Raw genomic sequence first — 20,429 nt, 5'->3', positions numbered from 1 at the left:
AGTAAATGAACAACAACAACACAATTCTGTATTCTGGTTTTAACTTAAAAAATGCAGAAAACTTGCACATATCTTAATAGTAATGATAAAGTGCCTTTAATTGAATTCTTTGATATAATGTCATTTCAAAAGAGAATGGGTTGGATCAAAGATGAAAAGCATCCTTCAAAGAAAAGTCACTTTCCAGTTTCAAAGTCCCTGGGGGTTGTTTTTCATGTCCGTGTGATCTAAGTGAACTGTCAGAGATAGATGACTTGAGTCGTACATGCCCTTGAATCTCTGTCCAAGTAATCTTCTGTTAAATCAGTGCTGTGTTTTGACTTGATAATGATTTTTGCAGATCTGTGCACAATAGCAGGGAAAAACAAATATAACACTAGTACTCGCTTAAAGGGGTTCCCTTTTTTAATCCCTTCTCCCTCCCCTAAAAATGTTGAAAGCTGCTATTATAAAGGACTTAACAAAATTTAATAAGTATTCTTATTTGTTTGTTTTCCCTTTAGACTTTAAAGTTGTACGAGAATTCTTTCAGGAACTGAAATTCTGTAGCACTTGTTCATATCAGCATCTTCAGTGTAACTGTGAGAACCCGAATGCAAACAGTTAATCCTTCAGTGTGTAGGTGTGCTTATTTGGTATGTAATTTAGAGAGAGGGAGACAGAGGGAGAGAGGGGGGAACTAAAAGCTGCTGAAATATTTAGACTATTCTCCCTCAAAAATCTGTGAAATTACTACTTTTTCTTCCTTTTCTTTTCCCCAGGACTTGTTATGCAACACAGTTGCCTGAAAGAACCTGGCATGAAAGTCTTGATTACTGATTTTCCTACCCAGTTAATCTTGCTCAGGCGTACTTTGGTGGACTTAACGTTTCTGCTGAGTCGGTAGAGTTTCAGAGTCATCAAAGCTGAATAAACTCGTACCTAATCAGACTAATGCCTTTAAGTAATCTAGCAAACTCTAACTCTGAGAGATGATATATTTCATTTTGATTCTGTGTCCTCCAGGTGAATTTTTTTTAATTGCATATCCAGAAGGAGCAACCAAACGGTGACCTTTATTATCACCTCCTGATACGGTCAGGTGAAAATGGCTTGTTAGGTTAAAAGCCATATGTTCATCTGATAGAAAGTCTAAAACATCTTTCCAGGATGATGTGATGGCCTTGTTCAATATATTGCCAAACGTTTCCATCCAAGTGCCATCATTACCTGCTACATAGCATCCAAAGATTCTAGTTGAATAAATCCTGTGGAAAGGCAATGGGGACAAGATCCTCAGGCTGTTGCACAGACAGACAAGGTAGGAATTCTAGCCTACAGTTCATGAAGGTGGTCCAACAAAGCAGAGCAGCACTCCCTTGTAGAGTGTGAGAAATAAGCAATGACTTAACTTTCTTAAATTAAACTTACCTTTGACTTCACCTTCCTTCAGAATGAAATGCTCATGCTATTATGTCCTAAATACAAAGAACTGCCAGAAGAGTAGATAGTATCTACTTTCTCTGTACCTTTACCCTGCTTCTGTTCTTGAAGTCATTATGGCCAGTTGTGCATGGATTGTTAACTTTCTCTCTGTGCACCGTAGGCCTTGCCATCTGAATGCTTCTACAGCAAGGACTTAAAGTAGCTGAGAGTTTCTCACATAATACTTAGAGAATGCACTCGCAAAGATAGTTATTAAATAGCTACTATTTTAAACAGATTTGTAGACTGTAACTTTTTAAAAATTAAAAAAAATGCTACTTTTGAGGTAACTTTTTTATTGTTTTGTTTTCCAGTCGTGTGATTAGATAGATCTGATCCAGTATCTAGGATTGTGTGGGTCTTGACTTTAAATATTTTATGACATGTTTTGGCGTGAAATAGTTTAAGAAAGATGTGATTTTGAGCTCTTCGTGTTTCTTTCAAGTTGTCAGTCTTATACCTCAAGTCTGCAAGCAGTTATGAAGATTAAACTGAAATCTTCAATCTTTTTTTGAAGGGTAGTCAACACATGTTTCATTCCCACAGTAAAGATTCAAGGAAAGGTTTTTTGTGATTCTCTTTTTGTTAGTGCTCGATTTTGGACGTGCATCAACAAGAACAGCCAGTGAAGCAAAAATTCTGTCTGTGTTTCTACTTTGGGGTAAAACAATGTCATATTCATATCTAGCTGTCTCCATTAAAAGTATATGCATTGATCTCTGGCTAAATGCTTTGTAATTTTTTTTCTTTAATTGTAAATGTGCTGGAGAAGGGTATTATTAGATGAAAGTATTGGTTACATACAGTGTAAGGTGAAAATGAGGGATTGCACCTATTCTTAGGAGTTTCATTGGGGTTTGGGATTTTTTTTTTTTTTTTTTTTTTTGTAGGAGGAAGAAGCATTTCAAGGATTTTCCAATTGGCCAAGGATGTCACCTAGTAGTGTAGTGTATAGCATTTGCTAATCAGCATTAGCAAATGCTCATGTGCCTTGTGAGAAGGTCAGGTTTATTTGGCATGCAGAAAGGAAGCAGGTGGCTTTTTAAATAAAAATGCAGCAGAGAAACGTTGTCTCTATGTAAACTTCAAAACTTTTGGTGTTACTTTTCTCCTTGTGTATCCTTTGGCAGAAGAATGTCTCTAAAGCTTGTTGACTGCTATGGTTAACATCCTTCCTCCTGTCCCAAACTGAGAATGCAGCAAACTTAAGTAATTTGTTTTAAAGCTGATTTATCACCTTATGCTGTGTTTTAGGTCTGCTTTTTATTTTAATACCTTGGCAAATAGAATCCTGTCTTGCAGTCAGCAGCCTGTGCAGATAAATCCCTTATTTAAATCGTTTCACATCAGACACTCATTTATTGAATAAACGATGTCCCAGACAGGAATTCCCTCATATATTTTTAATTTTCACTTACCACTTTTCTGAAGTGCGTCATAGAATATATTTTTTTTCCTTTGAGGAGTTATTTTTAGTTTACCTTTAAAAGACAACAACAACAAAAACACACGATCGTCCTCACCATGTATTTTCTGATGTTCATTTGGGTGTGTAAATGCTGCTTAAAAATTTTTTTTTCTTCCATGGCAAGAAATGGATTGAAGATGATTCTGGAGTCTGGGAGGGGGAAGTATTTGAACTTTATTTAACCGGGTTCTCTGGTGCCTCCTTTTGAGCAAATAAATGTACAGGAAAGAAAATCTAGATGCTTTTAATTTGGAGACAAATGACAAACAGGGATTCTTCTGTAGTACAGATGGCAAGAGGAGAGAAAATTGTGCAGGGGAATCCTCTTCCTTGCTCAATTCCTGCCACCACCAACTCCCCCCTGAATGCCTGGGGGGCAGGAAAGGATGAGGAAAGATGGGAGAAAAAAGTAGTTATTACCTGTGTAAATTACTGAGTTCCACGTAGTCAGGTTCCCCTTAAATATATCAGCTCTAGATTTGCTTCTGTTGAGACCAACCAAAACAGTTTGCTGTTTTGTGTATACTAATACGTGATTCCTTATATGGTCTTCTTTTTTTTTTGAAAGATAGCATTATTTTCTAGTCCTTGCGCAGCATTTGCAAATACAACATTGTTCTTCTAATCCGAAAAACAGATGTGCAGCTTGCTGTTGCTCGTTGAGCGTCCTGTAGGATTCAGTAAAACTGTTGTGTCTGTCCCTGGCCATGGAAGGAATACACATCTAATTTTGGTCTCTCCTGGAGGGCTAGTGTTGAATTGTTAAGGGAATATTTGTTACAGTGTAGTTACAGTATGTTGTAAGAGTTGTAGCAATCAATGTTAGGTTACGATTGTGCTGGGTTAAAAATGGTTTTTTTTTTTTTTTTTTTTTTTTTTTTTTTTAGTCTGTAAGCCAAGACCAGAGAACTTAAAAATAGAAAAGTTTTGTTGTAGAATTGAGGTAGGTGTTAAGCATGTTTCATGCATCAGTTATAGGAAAACGTAGTGTGAAGGTACACTGCATACCTAGGAAACTGGAATCAAAGAAAGAAAATGATCCATGATGCTTAACTGGAAAAATCTACTCCAAACCTCCTCTTTGGGGATAATTTCCCTCCCTTCTGCTGTGTGCAACTGTGAAGGGGAAACCCATTTCTCCTGAGGGCACTCGGGGAGGATGCTCTCTGTCGTGCCATCTGAAATGGATGGTTTTTGTGAGCTGTAGCATTGCCATAGGCAAAGGAGAGCAGGCTGTGGCTGTGTGCTGTGCTTGTGTAGATATGTTCCCTGTCTTGTTGGGGTTTATCTGCTGCCTGTTCATTGTAGTGGAAATTGGTGTCGAGGGGCTGGAAGAAAGCTCTTTTTGGGGTACTTTCTATGAGAACTGCAGGTTTGTGTATACATATACACTGAACTTCCAGGGAAATTAGGCTGTTTTTCTCCCCTGGAAGCATATAACCAGCACCATGCAGGTGGCAGAGATCTGGTTGATTTTACTAATAGTGTATTTGGTACATCCTTTCCAATTTCTGCAAGGTTTACTACAGAAACAGATGTTTTGTTTTAATTGGTGTGGTGCCTTTTATAGTTGTAAAGCAAATAATAAAGTAGCATTTGTGAATGTCTTCCTGGAGAACTTCTTTAGAATGATGAAATGCATCAAATAAGAATTGAATTTACCTTTCTGTCTGCTGTCTTAGGCAAGGACTGAGAACAGAACAACAATCTTTCTTAAAAACAGTCAGTGACAGCAGTTTCTTCCCGTTCTTAATGAACATTGAAGATTAAACTTTTTCTCATACTATTTTGTTTATTTGTTTCATGAAGTCTTTAGAAGAATGGTAATGAACTCGTGATAGAAAATCTAGTACACCATAAGGCAGTGAAGATGGCAGTTCTGCTGGGGTGGATCATGTTGTTCACAGATATCTGCTTAGTCTGGGGAAAGGAGGATAAATTCCAATAAAATAATTTGATTCAATAAATAGATAACAACTACTTATACTGTTTGTGGCAAATGTAATTTCTACTAGCACACATGAGACTGTTTCTGGCGTACAACTGATATGTGAGTAGAGTAGGAGTTATGTTTTTGTGTCCTCTTTCTCTGTATAGGGGTTTTATTCTGATCTTAACTTGATTTGAAGATTATTTCTAATGAATTCTCTCTTCACACTTTGCTTTTGTCTGGGAAGTAGGGGACTATATTGAGTATATGGCAACTCCCTTGGGATGAAACAAGAATGCTGCCGCCTCAGAGCAGATTTGCAGATTAAAGATTGTCAGATACTCCCTGATGGCACTTAAGAACTGGGCTTGGAATTTTTTCAACTTGCTCAGAGAGCTGACTTTTAATTTAGGTTTCTGTGGTATATGGCTGCTTTTTACTGCATACGTCTGCTCTGCAGAGTAGTCTGGTTCCAGGCAGGCAGACTCGAACACAATGATTTTTCTTACGTGAAGAGGTGTTTGAGAAGCAGATGTGCTTTATCCTTTGGACCTTACATCTTAGCATCCTTTTGGTGTTGGCTAGTTCCTAAGGTATAGTTAAGATCTGCTTAAAAAAACTGATTAAGCTGACAAGGTATACTCTTCTGCAAGAGATAGCGCTGCCCCTGGGACAGATAGAAAAACACGCTTGCATACTTCTAACAGATTCTAGTTCTGTGAGAGGGTTTAAAACGTGGGGAGAAAGATGAAGGAGTAAATCGCCTTTTTACTAGGTGTGTTTGTACTGAAGAGCAAAACTGATAGAGTGTTTTTAAAAAAATATGTAAATGATGGCTAAGTAAATGTTCACGCTTGCAAATTTCCCCTGAAGCAAGGTGTTTATTCAAATGGCTTTCACTTGTGGCTATTTACAGAAATGAATTTATTAAAAAAATATATTAATTAAAAGTAAAGGCCAAACAGATTGTGTATGAAGAGAGAAAACAGATAGCCCAAGAAAATGAGTGGATGATGTATTTTCAAAGAGTTGCATAAAGAGCAGTCAGTCCAATTTTTTTTAGTTTTTCTGTAATGGGAAAATAACGATAATAATTCACTTTTCAGCTGTTTGACAGGGAGAAACAGAAAAATAGACCAAGATTACTTACTGCAAAGTAATGAAGAATGAGAAGCATAGGTATGCTCCATAAAACTCTTTGCTGAAGTGAAACAAGTTTATTTTCTTGATTTTATTTTATTTTTCTGTTCCCTCTCTGAAATCTGTATGAATTAACACCAGAAAGACAGAAATAAAAGAAACAAGTTTAGCAATGTACAGCCTTGTGAATTCCCTCCAAGGAACAAACTTCTTTATTTGAAGTTTTCTAACTTAGTTTTATCCCTAAATGCTGAAGGTATGCTTCCTTCTTCCCATGCAGAGTGATGGTCCATTTTGGATCTGCCAGAAGTATCTTCAGATTATCCTCTGAATCAGACCTTGTTTTGAGGGATCTGTGGTTATCCTTTTTTTTTTTTTTTTTTTTTTTTTCAATTTTTATAGTTGTTCAAGACCTAAAGAGAAACTATGAGTAGTCACAGAACTCTTCATGTCTTGCCACGTATGCTGTTACCATGTGTAGATTTAATTCTGTTTTTGGAATGGGATAAGATGTTGGCTTCATGATCTGTAAGAGCAATGTGTAGGGCAAGTCAAACAAAGAGACTATTTTTTCTCTCGTGGTTTGCACAACTCAGTCTGGACTTAAAAACATCTACTGCCATAGTCCTCAAAGTTACTATAACCCAAAAGCCTTTGCAGTATATAAAATAAAGGCCTAATATGAGAGACACAAAGATGTTCTTTTGTCAGTGGGAAATTTAAGTCATTATGTGCAATAAATATTATAAAAAAGATGTTTTTCTCCATTTTCTCCAGTCTTTGAAAATCATTTTACATTATTTGCTTAAAGTTTATTCACAAGTTGGTGCCACACAATCACGCTAAGCAAGTAGACCTGAAGCTTTATCATGCCATCAAAATTTAGTGCCATTTTAGCTGAGAGGAATGTCCTGTAATTATTTTATCTTTGGAATTTAGTAAGATTTCAGCTATAGGATTTGTGACCTATTTTTAATAATACAAATGTTAAGAGAATATAACAGTACACAGCATCATCTCACCGGATCAAACCATTTATCTTAATTAGAGGCGACCTCTAGGATCTTACAATTAACCACTGGTGATAAAGAAGGAGAAATTGCATGTTCTTTAATGTAAATAGTGTTCATTGGGATCATCTCAAAACGTTGGCAGTGATGAGAGAAAGAGATTCTCCTGGTGGCACTAATTGTGTTTTCATACACATATCATGGTAATGACTGAAAAGCTGCAATTTTCTTATCCATATCTCTGTATTTTATAACAGCATGTAATTAATAGCTGAAATTTAAGCCCTATGCTGAGGGCTACTGATTTGAAGGGTGATACTGTGTTTAGAGCAGTGAGGGAGGAACTGAGCCTTCCTAGCTGATCGTTTTTTTTCTGTGTTATCTTCCCTAAATACTGGCCTGTCCTGGGAATCAGGTGTCCCCAGCAATAGAGGTTTTTCTGATATCTAGTTCTGTTTGATTCATATTTAGTGTGTATCTTCCTAATGAGAACTCTTCTGAATTATGATCTTAGTAGAGATTAAACATTTGAGCACTTAATCTAGGAAGAGCTTTAGTTCTAGTAAACTCACTTAGCAGCTGTACTTTATTTCTGAAACTCTGGTTTCAGGCAGAATAAATGGGAGGAGTGGACAGGATATTACCTGAACTAGTCCTTGGACTGGAGTCTGATGCAAAAACTAAATGGTTAGGCACTTTTCTTCTGGTACCAATCTATGTTTATAAGATATGGTAAATATCTTCACTGTATTAGGTGCAGGAATATTGACTTGGATAGCTTCTTAACTATTCTAACACTGGGTAGAGTATACTTGCTTGTTTTAATCAACAGGGTGTGTCAGTTTGTATAACCTTTATGTATAATTCTGTCTGGTAGGAATAATGTAAAATCTTCCTTCGTTGACTTAAAAAAAAAAAAAAAAAAAAAAAATTGGCATAGGAGGTGCTGGAGTATTTTTGTTACTGAAGTAAAGCTGAACATAGGAACAGAAAACAGGTTCATTAATATGAACAAATGATGAGAGGAATGGAAAAAAAATCTTTAATCTGCTTCTTGTAAGTTAACATCTGTTTTCTGCTTCAGAAGGTATCCTGGGATGGCCTGGGCCCAAGTCACATTCCACAGAGCAACTGAAAAATGGTGCCCTCAGCTCCTTATCATCTGCTAGTGCCAACATTACGTGGGCAATAGTACCATCTGCAAGCCAAGATGGACAGTCACTACAGCCAAATACTGAGGTAAGCAGGCCATTTCTGTTGTATCTGAGACTTGACATAGATTAGATGCAAACCACGTGGGACAGTGGATGCTTGTATTAATAACTCACTGTGCTTTCTCTTTATGGTACCCTATTTGCTTGAAATAGTTGTTTAAATGCTGGCTTGTGCAAAAGCGCACGCTGAAAACTAGAAAATGTTTACATATTGCTCTGTGCTTTTGCTTCTCTGAGGTACTTTGGAGACAGACAGTGGACTGTGGCAAGCATGTAATCTCCTTCTCAGTTGTAAAACCCATTAACAGTCTGTCAGCATACATACCTATCTTCTTGGTGGTAGGAAGAGCTGCTTGTTTTTTATGCTGGTTTGAGACAGATAGGAGACATTATGACCACAAGATTTGCTTGCTACTTGTTCTTCCATGTTGCTGAGTGCTCTTGTACGCCTCTGGGCACAGCTGATTATTCTCTGAGTGGAAGAGCTCTGTATTGCTTTCTGCCACCTTTTTCTGTTAAGTGATTATGGGCAAAACTTGCCCACGTCATCCTGCACCAGCCTGTTGATTTGTGCTTTTGTGGCATTTACTTGGTAAAGGGCAGTTCTGAAGCATCGACTCTTTGAGGAGGCTCATAGCTACGTATCAGGCATCTGATGCACTGACAGTCTCTCACCATGCCAAACGTCTCCAGCTTCTGCTGTCTGCTTCTGGATACCAGTGCTGCCCACCAGGAAAACACTGCACACTGAGACTTCACAGACTGTTGGGCACCTGGAGCACATGAGACCTGGAGAACTGGAAAGACGTTTTTGAGAGAGCTGAAGAAACCCTTTACGACAAGTGAATGCTCTTTGGCAATTGGAATGGCTTAAATTAAAATATATTGCCTTTAACAAAATGTGTAATGGCTGGGGAGATCAATAAAGCTGTATGGTTTTGCAGTTCTTTCGTAGTATCTTGAGTTGACTATAGTTCAAAAGATCCTGGGCTAAACTAGATTTCTTATAATATTACTTGTTACTTTGGTATTCTTCCAGGTTTGTCCTTAGACAGTGATTTCAAATTCTGTTACAATGTCCAGTCCTCTCAATGTTTAAATTAGTTATATTTGTTTCTTACTAGGAGGTTGTGTCATTTCTTTTTCATATAAGTCAACTGCAATTCTTCATGTCTTCTTAAGACAAGTGACATATAAGAATATTGTTTTGAAAGTTACTTCTTTACTCACTGATAAATCTAATGAAACAAATTGCAGCTTCTTTTTTTTTTTTTTTAGAGGATCATTTTGCAGTTGAGCTGAGCCATTTATGACTTGTTTTCAATTACTGTCTATCTATATTTTCAGTCTCAGCTCCTCCCCTTCTTCTGCTGATGGGAGATACTGAGTTACGCATGCTTTGCTCGTGGAACTCATAATTTATTGAGAAGGGAGTACCCTTGGAGAGATGAATATTAAAAGCAAGGGAGCATAACACTGTTTTTAGTACAGAATACTCAGTACTTTGTGGGACATCTTCCTGAAATCAGCAGCTTGCATTTGGACCCTCTGGGGCATTAGCCCTTAAAAAAAGGAAAGATTTTTAGGTTATATAAAGCTCACCTGAGGATTGTGTTTTTGGCATAAGCAGTAGGTAGCATCTGGATTTGCACATGTAGTTTTTGTTATAGTAGTACAATTTGTCAAGCAGAAATCTGGGTTTGCACCAGAAAATGGCTTGAATGGGGATTCATTACTGAAAGCTCTGTCCAAAGCTGTATCCCTTCCACAGTGTCTTTGTGTGCTTCATGCCACCCAAGACCGATACTGTTGACTCAGAAATTGAAGTGTTCTTTCAAAAGTACCTGATAGATTTTCAATTTTGATCAAGTCACCAGTGTGCTATTGGAAGACTGAAGCACAAAACCGGAGTTGTGGAAGAGGTGAACAGTTGCATCTAACGTAAGTTAGGGCTTTTGTTGTTTTCATGTTCAGCTTCAGATCTAGCAATTTATCATGCCCTGTTATGGTTATAACTCTTTGGATTGCTGGGGTCAGATGTTTGGGAGAAGAGATCAAGTTTTTCTAGAACGCTGCAGGTTTTCTACCCAGCTGTATAACCTGAGCAAAGTGTCAAACGGGGCTGGAGCTTCCTGGTGCTGTGACTAGAGAATGGAGGATTGGAGAAGAACAGCCTTTGTAGAAGAGAAAAATCTTTTGAGCAATTGTTATCTTGCTAAGGATGCTACCTGACCCAGGCAGTCACCCACGAGGTGGTGTCTGACTTTTTTTTAAATATAATTTTCCAAGCTATCAAAAGTGTTCTACTTAACGCTTTTTTAAAAATTCCACATGTCCATTTCAGCATATTTTCAAATATGTTCTGTCCTGTCGTGTCTGAGTAAGAGTGGCACTGAGTACCCGGTTTACATTCAAAAGTATAAAAAGCAGTGATTGTGCTACTTACTTAGTATGTGAGATTATATATAAAAGCAACTGCAAATCACCATATTCCACTTATTTCCTGGTCCAGATGCATCCTTGTTAGTAATGGCAGTGACATCAGCAGGGAATGAGATAATGCATCTAGATGTCATTGTTAAGAAACTCGTGATGTTGAAGACCCTGACTTTTTTTTTGTTTATCTGGTAGTTGCTTTTAGGTGTGGAAAGAAAAAAAGAGGAATCCACAAGTGTCATTCAAACAATGCCCAGTTCTCTCAATGATTTTCTTCAAAAAGAAAGGAAAAAGCCACCACCAACAAAAAAAAAACCAACACCCCACACCAAAAACAAACAAACACGAAAGAACAACAATTTAATCCCTGGCTGGTCCTCATCTCTGTATAAGTTGATAGTGTGTAAATGAGGCTAGCTTTCAAAGTATCCCTGTCAGAAGTGATCCTTAATTTTAAAGAAGTCATGGCAAGAGAGTGCTGGTTTGTCTTTCAGTGCTGTCAAAACTAATTCTGGTTTCTTAAAACTAATTCTGGTTTCTTCTTTGACCATGCCTTGACTTTTTTTAAAGAAAGGATTTTATATTTTTACGCTATTTCCTCTGTCCCTTAGAAGCTAAACCCCAAAGAAATGGGAGAGAGCTTTTTGGCTGACATTCAGCGTAATGTATTAGATGCACCAACTAAACAAATTGTGAATTGACCTGCAGTCTGAAATAGAAAACACCATTAAGCTGCTGCCCTTGATGAACAACCGACTTGTCTACTTCTCTTCTAGAACGTTACTTACAAGGAAATGATCATTTTAGGTATGTGGATCAGCAGTGATCTTAAGAGGAAAAAAAAGATATTTTCTGATGGGGGGACTATCGGGAATCTTCCCTGATCTAGGAGGCTGCTGCTGGCAGCAGTTTCCTGGCAACATGGCCAAGTTGCTGAATGTATTTAGTGATAGTTATGTTAATTCTCAGCACAGCATGTAGAGGCTTTGTAGCACTGCATTAAGAAACATCATTAAAAAACCAATGACTTGTTTTTTTTCTGCATTTTTTAATATGTTTATGAAGAAAGCATGGATCTTTAGAATATCCCTCTAGAAAAAAAACAAGGCACACCTGATGCAATTTCACTTTAATACATAAGCATTCTTTAGGGGTATAAGTTCTTTAGAGGTATAAGTTCAAGAGTTGAAGTTTGATACCATATATAACCGAAGGAAAACATTTCTTTTTAGTTGGTCACACAATTAGGGTTTCAGGTTGGAATTTCTCCCCTGGTGAAATAATGTAGTAGCTAAAGAGTCTTATTTTTTTAAACAATGCGTTGGTGTTTACTTGCTTTTGTTATTAAGGGTGTTTCTTGTGCCTAAGTATAGGGATATAATTTGAGATATTGCTTAAACTAACTGAAAAAATAAAAGATCTTGTAGCAGAAATGATTTTCATGTGTATTTCCTCTTTTATCATCTCCTTTGTTGTTACTGTTGGTGTTACTGGTTTTTCTTCCCAAATGAGAATTGCATTTTAGGGTTGTGATATGGGACGGCATGAGGTTAAATCCTGACATCTTAACTGGAGGAAGTAACCACTGATCGTAAAGTGCAGATATCTTTCATTTTTCATACTTTCATACTTTCATACTTCAAATCTTTAAGTTTTTATTTAATTCACACTTCTGGATGTTTTTGGTCAGTCTACCTGAAACATCAGGCACAAGTAGGAATAAGGGCTGATCTGAACGGAGCTATTCTATGTCGGGTGTGAGATGACTTAAAATACATTTAGCGCATACCCTAATGAACGTGGTTGAACTTTTTGGTTTAAGCTATAATTTCAAGGTATTGTATAGGATTTTTCCTGTAAAGCAGAACAGGCCAACTAGGCCTGTGGACGAGATTCAGAATGGTGATGTGAACTTGATCCCTATTCAGTCTGCAGCAAACAATGACCTGCTTGCTTCATGTAATGGTTGACAATTCTACAATTTCTTTCTAAAAGCCTTGACATTGATTAGTTTTGAAATACTGAGTCTCATAATAAATTCAATTGTAATAACTTTGTGCTTTAGCAGAATAAAGTTGTGAATCACTTCCATGTGAGCACTGCTCTTCCAGTTCAACTAATTGTCATTTTGGGTGTCAGAATTCCCCTCCTGAGCAAACAAAATATGACTGCAGGCCCAAATACTTCCCCTGGCAGCCAAACACAAATGGGAAACAGGCTGTTCGTATGGGAGACCGGAGAGGGAAGGAGTAATTTTCTTTAGATCTATCAGTTTGGTTAAGAATTATTACAAAAATCATGCCGTAGCTACATCTGCAATTTAGCTCTCTTGATGTGATTTTTATGCCTTAACTTGCCGTGCCAGCTGATTCCTACCATCCTGGGGATCTGGTATCTCTGCAGTCTCTCTGCCTTCCTGTCACAAACTTTCTCTTGCTTGTGTGCGTGAGAACTGCACACATGTTCCATACCGAGGTGTCTTTTTAATAGGATTGAAGTTTTAGCTCTCTAGGATCGAGGCTTAGCTCTGATTATCTAACCAGGTTTTAATTGTGATAGTGACTGTCAGTCCGGCACAAGTGCAGTCAACTCCAGATCATCAAGGGTGTTTCTGTCCCCTGTATGATCTGAACTTTAATATTTTCAGCTGTAGGAAGGAACTGTGCTATTCTCAGCTGAGGCACTGAACTGTTTTGTTCTTCGTTTTAAAAGACTGTTTTTGTCTAATCTCTTCATGTAATAGGTTCTTTCTGGCTAAAGTTGTTTTCTATCTTTAAATTAGTATGGATCCTAATACAATGATATTTCATCCTCTGCAGAGCCCTTTAGCCTTTGGAGCCATTTCAGACTGTGTGCTAAGAAATAATTTCAAGTGTTTCTGTAATTTTAGAAACTAAGCGAGATACAAGAAGTGATCTCTAATTCAATATTATCTTTTCTGTAGGTATCTGACTCTTGGCAGACCTGTCCAAGACGCTGTTTCCTACTGTAATTTTTTCCTAGTGTTTCCTAGTTCCTTTTTGTCCTTGACATAAATGTAATTAATGTTGGGAGATCAGCTTAGCAATGAGCATACAGTGTTAGCCACAAGTAATGGAAAGTAACGCAGTAATGGAAAGAAAACAGATCAGGGTGGGAAAGTAATATTTGCAGTATCACAAAGTCCCTTTTCGTTGTTTGATACTGACATTACAGGATTTCTGAGCATGTTCTGCTTTTTGCTTTCTGCGTGATTAAGTACTTTTTGGGCTGAAGAGCACGGTAAACGGCCTGTAATGACTTGAATAGATAAATTTAACCTCTGGGCAAAGATGTTACCAGTTAATCCATTCACTATCAGACCATCTGAAAAATGAACTCTGAGATAATCAATTGAAAATTTCCAGGGAAGATATATTTAGGGATTAAATGTACAATTATACTAAAAGTAGAATTAAATGACCGTAAGCCTGCTACAGCAGCACTGATAGACAATGACTAAGATAATCTAACTAATCTTGATTTTTTTTTTTTATTGGTTAGGCTTCTGGAATAGTTACTGTGTCAGCAAACAATCTCTAGCAAAACCTTTTATGTAAATGGTAGGTGCAAATTAATCTCCTGCAGAAGCCCTTGCATTTCTGTTGAATCAGTCCAACACCCAAAATGCATGTACTCCATCTAATATCTGTAAGATATGTTTAAGAGTAATATTCTACTTAAAATAAAAAGAAACTAATACAAAATTTACATCTAATTTGATTAAACATGAGGCTCTGATTCATTTGGCATTCCACAATAACCAGTGAATTTCAATGAAAATTAATCATTGGAATATAAAGAATTCAGGTTTCCTTGCAGTAAAGTTTAAAAACTGAGTTAAAATGGATTGATTGCTTATTCTGCTCATTATAAAACTTGTGCCCTCTGCAAAACTAGCTCCAAAGCCAATATTAATTTTATTTCAAGAAGGTGCACTAATTGATTTGTCGTGTGCTAATTGATTTGCTTTGTGCTGTCAGTTTTATTTCTTAGCATGTTTATAGAGGCGTGCTTGGCCACACTGTCTATTAGTAAGCTTACCCAGCTCATTAAGGCTATCAGTAACTTAATTAGACTTCAGTAAGTTGGGTTGAACTCTTTTACAAAGACTATTTGTCTCAGGTTGGAATTGCTTTATGTTGCTAAGTGAAGCATCATCCAAACTGGCCTCAGCTGTTTCATCTATAGCCTCTCTGCATGGCCTGTTGCAGTATTTGACCATCCTTGTGGTAATTTTTTCTTTCCAATATCTATCTGGAATTTCCTGTGCTTGTCTGTTTCCTGTCGTCCTATTGCTGTGCACCTCTGAGAAGAGTCATGCTCTGTCTTGGGACCTCCCGGCATTTTCTAAGTTTATAAATTGATGTAGTGTGAAAACATTCTAGAAAGAATATGAATCCTCCTTTGACTTGTGACTTTTTTTTTTTTTAATTTTTATGGTATTGTTTATAGGACATAAGCTGTAAAGGCAGTGATTTCCAACTATCAGATATGAGACCTGCATTCTGATAACCAGTGACTGCTTGCTCTGGAGTCTGAACAAGTACCTGAGCCTTTCTCTGGTCAAAGCAGAACATTAAAGCGCTAGGGATTCTGTTGATGTGAATGAAGGCTCATTTAAGTGTGATGCCTTTCCTTACTAGCGTGCTGCACGGGATGGTGGGTGACTAACACTACCTGCTGAGTACCTCACCAAAAAAGTGTTTGTCTTTCCCTTCTTTGTTGGGGATGAGAGGCACGTTGCTCCCAGTTCTTCAGGTTTCTCCCCAAGGATCTCAGTCTAGAGAGGATACCTTCTAATACAGAAGGAAGTCTACAGAGTAAAATCTTCTGCCATGCTTTCCGTGTTCCTTCCTTACCAGCCTGCACCTCAGTGCAGTCTTTTGTCCCTAGTTCCCCAAAATTATAGGTGTATGTGACTTTCAGACCCCTCACAGTCTCTTAAAGTTTTGTCTGGCTGGTGTTGGGAGTCTGTCCTGCCACACTGTAGTCTGCAAGCCTGTAAATAGTAAGTAATTTATTTTGAGGAGTGTTCGATGCTGTATTTATAGTCATCATGCTTCTAAAAATCTGATTCTCAAACCAAATCTGAGTATCTTTTGGGAAGTTTTGCTTCACTAATGACTTCCTAGCATTAGAAATAGGTTTTGCTGGAATTCTTTATTTTGTGATGCTGTACTATTTTTCTTGTGTTTTTAGATTAGCATAAAATTCACAATCGAGGTTTACACTAGCCTTCACATTTCTTTGCCTCTATTTAGGACAAGTCAGTGGGGCTTTTCTCTTTGAACATTTTTCTTTCTTTGTTCTTCATGTTGCTGTTACTTTTTTCCTCTTTTTTTGATGATACCAGTGATGAAAAATATTTATTTGCAGTTCTTACAGAATTTATGCAATACTATAAAGTCCTCTGGTGTTCTAGGATTCACATTAAACAGTGTTGTAATTCAGTAGCTCTCATTTAATGAGAGATGCTCACAAGATGCATGGACTGGTACCGATACTTAATCTTTTCTGTGGAGTCTGTGTTTAGAAATGAGCTGCTTTTCAGTACTGACTGCTTTTGGTTTATGGAAGTGAAGCTAAGCAAGAGGAATTTTCCATATGAAGAAGATATGAACATATAGGGGAAAAAAGGTGTCCAACAAACATGATTTAGTGCATGACAGGATTACAGTGCTGTAGGTAACCCAACTGAGGATCTCTGTGTTTAAAAAGATGTTGACTGATGATGATTACTTTATTCTAAAGAAAATGTAATCACTTCCATAGTTTGTTTCTAGTATATTTTTCTGAAGACTTACACGGGCTATAATGCAACATGGATGTAGATTCCTTGTGTTTCACGTGACACGCATTTTTTCATAACAACAAACCAAAGCTTTTTATTCTTAAATCTCTTTGTTATCTGCTCCTCTCTACTGTTATATCATTATATTTACCACCCAAATATGGTCACAGGTCAGAGTTGAAGCAGTTCTCCAGAGCAGAGGTTTTCTGAGTTTGTTCTTTTTGTATAAAAGCTCCCAAAGATTTGTATCTCTGCTCCCAGAGATTCTGAAAAAATAACAGGTGTGTGTTAGTGAAGCTGTCATAATAGTGAATATCCAGATAATGTTCTTGTCTTCAGATGCCTGGCAGATTGCTTTTGCTGGGAAGGAAAAGATTACAGACCTTTTTGTCACCTAAGATACAGGTTTTGTGATTATTCCCACTGCTTGCATCATCTGTATGTCAGCTTGTCTACATTTACTAGGTATTAGTATCAAGATGCATTTCTGCACAATGGACTTCGCCTACTTCTTTCGTAGTGAAGGATCTCCTGAAATGAGCAAGGTATTACTGGAGTCAGTAAATGACTGAATGACTGCTCTTAGTTGATGCATCTAAAATCCTGTGTGACAGAGAGGTTGTCCACATTGCCACACTGCCATCCTTGCGCTTGTCCTTAGCCAGAGAGATATTCAGAACATCCAATGTTTGTAGCCTATTCTAATGAAAACAAACAAAACCAAAAGAAAACAACTTACAAAATACATTAAAAAAAATCCATACACAAAAAACTGAGATATTTTAATTGATAGTCCTGTTTTGAAGAATGCTATTTTTTCTGGATATCTGAATTACCATTCGCAAATAACAGCTTTGGTAAGAAATTAGTTTCTGGGCCCTTTGTAGGCATTATTAACTGATGCAAACTTTTTCTGCCAAATATTCTGTGGTTTTACTTACCAGTGATGAGCTATATATCCAGGATTATACAAATTTTCAGCCCTCTCATGCTCCAAAACCAAATGCAGCAGTTACCTATCCAGACAGGTACATGTGGATTATTTTTCTTGGTATCTGTAGTTTAGGTAAGTAGAAAATATGCCTATTATGTCATTTTTCCTTCATGCAGTTGGAAGGAGGAGAAATCAGCTGTCTTGCTGATGGGATCTGTATGTAGATGACTCGCAAAGCAAAAAGAAAGATATTTTTTCTTGCCATACTGTTAGGTATAAGTTATAACATGCTTACTTTTTAGTAGTAAAATCCTCATTTGGTTATCATTCTCTGGTATTTGTATTCATATTTTAGACAATGTCTTAACCCTAATTTCCATTCATTGGTATTAAATCTAGGAAAAGTGGTTAAAGTGGTTTGTCTCCCCCCTCCTGAGGTGGTAGACTTCTTGTATATTAATAGTGTGGAAAAATTTTCCCAGCAATTAAAGCCAAAGCTGGTGATAAATGTAGCAGATGGGACAGCTCCTATGAAATACTCAGAATAGATGGAGAAAATCAGCTGAGCCTCACCTAATTTTGCTGCTTTTCAGGGAACTTTGTGAGGATGAAATTAAAGTGTATGAGCTGCAGTAAGTTCTGCTTTCTAAAGTCCCCATTTAAGATCCGCTTGTACGTATGATATGGAGGCTGAGGCTGAAGCAATGAATAACCTGAGTTCACCCTAGCCCTGCTTTTCCAGCCCTCTTCTTTCCCCTCCTGTGCATTTAGGTTGTGTAACGGCGTGGTGGTAACTGTTGCGACAAGTCTTTTCTGTTTTGTTTTATTCGGAGTGTTCTTGAAGGGGAGAAAAGCCTATTTAAGGAGATGCAGGAGCTTGCTGGATATATTTAAAAAAAAGAAAAAAAAAAGTGTTGGTACCTTATGGATAAGCTTAAACGTGTTAATCTGTGAATTACGATGCATTTGGAAGTTAGAGAAGTGCTTAGATGATAGTGATTTCTGTCTTTATCGTGTGTTTGAACTAAATGCATTGTTTGTTTCAATATTTAGGTTAACGTCAACTGAAATTTTCTATTTGATACCTGTTCATTTCAGTGTTTTATATGGGAATTACTCTTTTCACAGCACATTAATATGCTAGTCTGTATATAAAATAGTTTAATAAATGCAACTTACTGGACAAGCTAAATCGAACTCAAATCACTGCCAGTAATGGATGGGGTGCAGTAAGCTCACGTTTTTCTATCAGGTGCATGCCACAGCTGGTAGAAAATGCAATTAAATATTTCAAAGGTGTACGTGCTGGAAAAAGACGTGTGACACATGCAGTTTTGTACAGTTGTGTCAATTCTGATACAGCGACAAGCTCTGCAAGAAGCCGACAGCTCATTATTTATTATCACTTTTGGGGGATTGTTAATGTATTTACTGTACAAAGAGAACTCTAATTCTGGGGTTGAGATGAGCGAACGTTGTCTGGAGCCAATTTGTCACATTAGTGTAAATATTCTAAAACTCTCTGGCCTTACACTGAGTTATATTTAATCTTACACCCACAGAAAACCTGTTTGCAATCTCGCAAGTTACACAAATGCAAATGTAAATGATGCTTGTAAACCTATATCATTATGAAGGGAGTCTGGAAATTAAAATGAAGCCTTTGACTTTTATGTGCACCAGTAGAACTAATTGTAATCGGATGACTCTACAGAAAATACAGCATTACTTGCCTAGTCTGAGAATGCTAATTCTGTTTAATGTTGATTCTGAACAAGCCCTGCAACTGATTTATTCCACCTTTCTCTCAGTGCAGAAGTGTTTTGTACGGTGTTACTCTGTAGTATCATTTGGCAATTCTTTTGAATATAGAAAGACTTAAGGGCTAATTCTGTTGCAATATAATGAAATTGTGCCTTTTTATGCAAATGTTTTAAGCTTATGAGAGTTATCCTCTTGCTCCTGACTACGGTTCTTGTACTATTGAAAGCTTTTCTATGTCTTAATAAAAATTCTTAAAATACTTTGGTCCAGTTACACACAGAATTGCCTTATGAGTCTTGTGCAAGTCCTCAGTGTGTCCGTGTCAGGATGCGTATGGTCTCTGCTTATTATGATTGTGGAGTGCTTACTACTATGATGGAGTTCTGAGTTCTGCCACATCTTCTTTGCCTTATTCCTTACTCTAAGATCAGCCTTCAGGAATCTCAAGCCTCTGAGAAGGTACCAAGGAAGGAAGATGCACCCTTGGTGAGAAGGACCAGGAGCACTTAAACTGAAAGGACATAAATCTGGGGGGCCTCACAGGGCACATCTATATGAGCGTGGAGGGAGCTGGGCAATGTAATTGCAGGGTCACTGTCTGTTATCTTTGAAGGGTCGTGGTGATTGGGAGGAGTTCATGAAGATTGGAAGAAAGTAAATGTCCCGCTTTCTTTGAGAAGGGCAAGAAGGAACATGTGGGGAACTGCAGGTTGGACAGTCTCACCTCAGTCCCTGGGAAGATGGTGGAATAACTAACCCTGGAAGCCATTTCCAAACAGAAAAACATGACCAGGAGTAGGCAGGATGGATTTACAAATTTGCATGCTCTATCAATATGGTAACCTACAACAAGGTGACTGGCTTGGAGGATGTGGGGAGAGCAGAGAGGACTGACAGCCTTCTGGGCTGCGTTAGGAGGAGTGTCGCCAGCAGGTCAAAGAAGTGACCCCTTTCCCTCTGCTCAGCACCGACGAGGCCACATCTGCAGCGCTGTGTCCAGTTTTGGGCTCCCCACTACAAGAAAGACATGGCTTTTCTGGAGCAAGTCCAGTGCTGGGCCACTACGGTGGTTAAGGGACTGGAGCATTCACGTCATGAGGAGCTGAGATAGCTGGGACTGCTCAGCCTGGAGAAGAGAAGGGTCAGGGGATCTCATCAACAGCTGTAAGTACCTGATGGGCTCGTGTGAAGAGCAGGGAGCTGGACTCTCCTCCAGTGATGTGACAAGAGGCAACGGGCATGAGAAAGACAGCGTGA

General features: G+C 37.8%; 1 protein-coding gene across 2 annotated transcripts in view; it reads left to right on the top strand.

Moving 5' to 3' along the window:
- The window catches only part of OSBPL10 (oxysterol binding protein like 10), a 109,554-nt gene that overhangs the window by 63,526 nt on the left and 25,599 nt on the right, over nt 1-20,429 (top strand). Inside the window, exon 6 of one of the 2 annotated variants that reach the window (XM_082754406.1) lies at nt 8,100-8,251. In XM_082754406.1, the coding sequence (XP_082610532.1) occupies nt 8,100-8,251 (152 nt within the window). Of the gene's footprint in view, nt 1-8,096; nt 8,252-20,429 lie in introns of both variants that reach the window. The other variant, XM_082754405.1, reaches the window with a different exon arrangement.

The sequence above is a fragment of the Aythya marila genome (genome assembly GCF_965140915.1).
Source record: "Aythya marila genome assembly, chromosome: 2".
NCBI lineage: Eukaryota > Metazoa > Chordata > Aves > Anseriformes > Anatidae > Aythya > Aythya marila.
The sequence above is the reverse complement of the archived record's forward strand: the minus strand, read 5'-3'. Positions and strand labels throughout refer to the sequence as shown.